We start from the raw sequence: 5,000 nt of genomic DNA, 5'->3' as shown, positions 1-5,000 counted from the left end.
TGTCCGTGCTGGGATCAGAGGTGTTTGGAGGTAAACGGGAGCTCGACTGCAGGAATGAAAACAAGCCGCTGAGTTCCTGTTGTTTTCACAGCTGGTCAGGCGAAGCCGTCGGTAAACTGCTGTTAGGCGAGTTATAGATCCGGTCTCTGATCCTGCGTTTCTGAGCTCCTGCATGCGTTTGGCCGAAGAGCCTCCACAGGTGGTGTGCTGCTTTGTTAGCTGCTGGACGTTTTCTGTCTGGAAGCGTCCTCAGTCTGGACCCGATAAACCTGAGGTTCTTGTCTCGGGACCGCAGATGGACACAGCCGCTGCGAGCTCGCTCTGCGGTCTGCAGGATCAAAGTTGGCCCTTGTTGTTTCGTGTTTGGATGAAAGGGCGGACAGCGACGTACGGGAGCATCACACCTGCTGATCAGTAACATCAACATAAAATCCTTAAAGCGGAGCTCCGCCTTCCTCAGCGCTCTGTTACAGTGACCTCACAGCAGCCATCTTATTGGTCACATGACCTCATTAAAAGGGCTCCGGCACCTTTAAAGCTGTGTTACGGAGGAGGATCCACGGACCGTCAGGCTGTAACATGAGTCTGAGGCACGGACTCACTGCTGCCTCTGCTGGACGCTGTTGCATCTCAGGTCTCTCACATCATCAAACCAGTAGTGTGGCTCTGTTCACTGTAACGCGCTCGGCTCGCCGCTGGTCGCGACCAGCCATCGGTCTCCCTGTCATGTTTTCCTCGTGCTGTGAGGCGAGACTGAAATAAGCTCTTCCTGCCGGCTGACTGGTGCCTGCTAACACTCCTGGGTTCTTGTTCCTGTTTCCAGTTTGTTCCAGAGGGAGGACGCTCTGCTGTGTTTAACTTGCTGTGTGTCGCGGCTGGTCTGTGTGAACACTAACACTGGTGCGTTTGTGTGTCTGTGGCGCTGCAGCTCAACACTAACGCCTCTGTTTCTGTGCTCCTCCTCTCTGCAGGTACAAGAAGACTCAGGAGACGCTTTCCCAGGCCGGACAGAAGACGACCGCGGCTCTGAGTACAATGAGCACGGCCCTCAGCAAGAAGATCGGCGACATGAGGTACAGTGCGACAGAGCCAACATGGCCACCGCGCCGGCTCAGCTGCAGGAACAAATGTCAGCGGGGACGTGTGGACCCATCCTTACACCGTCCCCTGCTAGGCAACCTGGTGACGAGTCTGTGGATCGTTTAAATCAGGTGGTGTGTTGGGTCTGCACGCCTCTCCTGCTGTGGGTTTAGCTCCCCGAGTGACAGAGTGCGAGCACTGCTCGGGCGACGGCCCGTTAACGTGGCTCACAGCATCAACCCTGTCCCGTCCTCGCCAACGCGGAGGCTCAGAGAGCGCGTTGGCGAGGACGAGGCCCACCTCAGACCGTCACCAGGTTAAACCCGGCCACGCGTTTCTTCCTGCAGCTCTGACTTCATCTCCGGTCGCGTCCTGCCCACCTGCAGCTTCACTGCTGTGATTGGGTCGTTACCCAGCTTCAGTGCTGAGTGTGAGTAAAGCAGCAGTGGGACGCGGCCCCCTCCACTCTGCAGTTTAATCCCTGTAGCTCAGTGTGTGTGGGTGTGGGTGTGGGTGTGGCCTCACGCTCTCTCTCTCTCCTTCTTACCGCTGCCTTGGTCTGACCCACAGAGCTCTGCCGTTCTCTAACTCCTTTAGGTAAGCCTCCACATGTTGTCATCCTCACACGGTCAGTCACATGACCTGTAATTATGTAAACGCAACACTGGTCCACTAAGAAGTCAGGTGACCCTTTAAAGTGCCTCAAGGGGACTGCTGTTGTGACTTTGTGTTGTGTCAATAAAGTTGAATTCAACGTTTGTAGTGATGCTAGGCTCAGGTTGCTGTGGAGACGGCTTCATTTCAGTTTGATGGTTCTGTATGTTCATGTATCAGCGCCAGTTTAAAGTGCTGTGCTCTGATTGGCCAGCCTGACAGGAAGACGTTTCGATGATATGAGCTGAAAATAAAGTAAACGAGTTAAAGAAACGACGCTGGGCGTTCCAGCTGTGCAGAGGATGTTTGAAAAACTCAGTTCTTTCAGCGTCAGACCGCTCTGCAGGCTGTGACAGCTGATTTAACAGCTGTGTGTGTGCGTGCGTGTCACTGCTTCCTGCATTGTAACACTTGCTTTTCTGTCTCTTCTCTTTAACGCATTCAAAGTAGCAACTATTCCATTCGCCACTCGATAAGTATGCCCGCCATGAGGTAACGTAACACACACACCTGTACCTGTCTGTGCTCGCTAACATCAGCTCACTGAAGGCGTTCAAACCTGGGGGCGTTTGATGTGGGGAAATGAGGTGGAGTTTTTATTGGCTACTTTTATTCGAATACATTTATTCGACTCTGCCGTCAGCTGATCTGATGTTTCCGTGGCAACATGAAAGTTTTTGATTTTAGTTGTTATTGTGTTGAAGTTTGACGCTGCGGTGACATAATGAAACTTTGCTGCGGTGGCTGTTTTTCTTTGTTTGTTCTTTCCAGTCGCGGCTCGTCTGCAGTGAAACACAAACGATACAAACATGTGTACATTGTTTGTTTTTATTAAAGCTGCTTTTATTTCATGATTGAATATTTTATCAGGTCTATGGCCCAAAACGTCGGGCTGCTGTGAGTCTGCAGATCTCAGAAACTCACATTTTATTCACAATAAAACATAAAACATGACGGGTCTGACCTCAGATCAGTCTTAAAGGAGTCCAGAGCAGATGGCGCCATTTCTCCATCGTGGTCACGCGTGGTTCTCCTCCATGTGATGGAGCTGTAACCTGCACGTGTGGACTGCACGCCGAGCTGCTCGCATACGGCGGTTTCTGGAAGCGTTCCTGAGCCCGTGCACTGATTGATCACAGAGCGGCGTTTGAAGGTTATCGTCCCCGCGCACAGAGATTCCTCTGAGTATGCTGATGATGTCATGTTCACAGTGAGGATTGCTGTAGGTTGGTGAAGCTCTGCCCGATCATGTGACCCAGCTGCTGACAGAATAGAATAGAATAGAATAATCCTTTAATTGTCCCACAAGGGGAAATTTGGTTGTAACAGCAGCCAGAAAGACACAACACACAGGACACCTGATCAGCTGATAAATCTTCCTCCGGCTGTTTCTCTTCTCAGTTTTCAGCGTTTTGTCGACCCGTCCCAACTTTGACGCACGTGCTGCCGCCATCAAAGTCAAACTTTATTGAAATGGTTCATTTTCTCCTTTAAATGTTTTCTGTGAATCAAATCTGGATTTATGAGACTTGCAGATCATCACATTCAGTTTTTATTCACACGGCATCCTGACGTTTGGATTTGGCGTTGTTATTAAAGAAATGTGATGTTTGTTAGATTTGATGTGGCGGTGTTATTCTGACTCTAACCTCGTGTCTCTGCTCCGCAGAAACTCTCCAACCTTCAAGTCCTTTGAGGATAAAATGGGGAACCTGAAGGTGAGCAGAGGTCTGCAGCAAAGTTTAGTGTTTGGAAAAGGATCAAAGTTGAACATTGAGTTCAGATATCTGCAGGACGAGCAAAGGTCAAAGGTTAATGCAGAGTTTCACCACAAGGTGGCAGCATGTTCTGTGTCCAGTGTCGATTAGTTTCTTCTTCTTTGCATGTTTTTGCTCACGGTGCTCCGTGAGTGTGGGACAGGAAGTCAGCTTTTCTTTAGTTTCAGGTTTGTGTCTGAAGGAAGGTTTTAAAATGAAGACGAGGCTTTAAACAGAGTAAACAGGAAGCTGATGAAGGGACGCGCTAACCGCATCACTGACCCTCAGCTGTTTCCTCTTCCTCTCTCTCTTCAGTATAAGGTCGTCGGTCAGAGAGGAAATGGAGACGCCGTCAGCTCCCCCACCGACACCACCCCCACTCAGGAGAACCCATCTTTCTGAACACTCGCTCCCTCCTCCACCACCTCCTCGCCGCCACCTTCTTCACGACCTTAGACTGTACTGTTACCACCTCGTCGCAGAGCCACACCTCCACCTCCACCTCAGCAGCTCGCTCTGTAGCTGGTGGCAGAGTGCACAGCCCCGCCCCCGAGCCCCGCCTCTGTTTCAAACCCATCAATGTTTCAGAGGCCACCCGGCTAAACACCAGGCGCTAAAAGATGTCACCTTCTGAAACTTGACCCCCCCCCCCCCCCCCCCCCAAGTGTTCATACTCATCCAAAAAACAAACACGCAAACCTCCTGCAGGTGTAGCTTTGGAGGCGGGGCTTCTGCAGGTGGAGGAGGACTATATGGGCCTCTGTGGGTGAGCGTGCTCTCTTCTTTCTCTGCATTCACACTGTGAGCACACGCTGCACAGCGCCCCCCGCCGCGCTCTGTGTAAACGCAGGCAGGTGTACAGGTTAGCGCTATATACCTGCGAGGATGGGCGGGGTCAGGACCCGGGAACCCCCGCCCTCCTCGACCTTCTCCACGTACACGCACATCCCACCTGAAACCCCCGCTGTGTAAAAAAGTCCTTCAGCCATTTTGTATTCTCTGAACTCTTTTACAGCTTTGCAGACGTTTTTACGTAACTTCTATCGGCGCGTACCAACACAGGTAACCAAACTGTCTCCGGTTCACAGGCGTGTCGCTGAAAACGCAGCTTCCTGTTAGTGAAACTGGCGTCGCCGTCGGAGCGCAGCCGACGCTTCAACGACGCTTCGCCGCGAACGCTACCTGCTGAATGTCACCGCTTCTCAGTCGGCCTTACTCGCGTTAAAAGCTTCGCCCGCTCTCTGATCCAGCCGCGGGACACGCCCACCCCTCGCCCTTTGGTTTTTCTTCTTCTTCTCTGGGTTTGGTGAAGGACGGGACGCCCGGGTGTTTGTGGTGTACTCACACGGGGCGCGTCTGGTGTGCCGCTTGTCTTCGTTCGGGCCTGCAGAGTAACTTCCTGTACGGAAGCGACCACGCCTGCAGATGAACTGCGCTCACGCCAAACAACAGAACAACTGACTTTTCAGGTTTTTTTCATTATTTGTAAAACAGGAAGTGGTCATTGAG

The 5,000-nt window shown here is 51.8% G+C and overlaps 1 protein-coding gene across 4 annotated transcripts in view; it reads left to right on the top strand.

Annotated features, from left to right (window-relative positions):
* Positions 1-5,000, top strand: part of tpd52l2b (tpd52 like 2b) — a 16,913-nt gene that overhangs the window by 11,176 nt on the left and 737 nt on the right. For all 4 annotated transcript variants that reach the window (XM_085344221.1, XM_085344220.1, XM_085344219.1 and 1 more), the window contains 3 exons: positions 972-1,073; positions 3,404-3,452; positions 3,807-5,000. The exon at positions 3,807-5,000 is cut by the window's right edge and continues 737 nt beyond it. In XM_085344221.1, the coding sequence (XP_085200347.1) occupies positions 972-1,073; positions 3,404-3,452; positions 3,807-3,893 (238 nt within the window). In that variant the 3' untranslated portion in view covers positions 3,894-5,000. The remainder of the gene's footprint in view (positions 1-971; positions 1,074-3,403; positions 3,453-3,806) is intronic.

The sequence above is a fragment of the Diplotaxodon limnothrissa genome, linkage group LG20, assembly GCF_057381915.1.
Source record: "Diplotaxodon limnothrissa isolate DT_005_m linkage group LG20, D_limnothrissa_male_GT1.1, whole genome shotgun sequence".
Lineage (NCBI taxonomy): Eukaryota > Metazoa > Chordata > Actinopteri > Cichliformes > Cichlidae > Diplotaxodon > Diplotaxodon limnothrissa.
The sequence above is the reverse complement of the archived record's forward strand: the minus strand, read 5'-3'. Positions and strand labels throughout refer to the sequence as shown.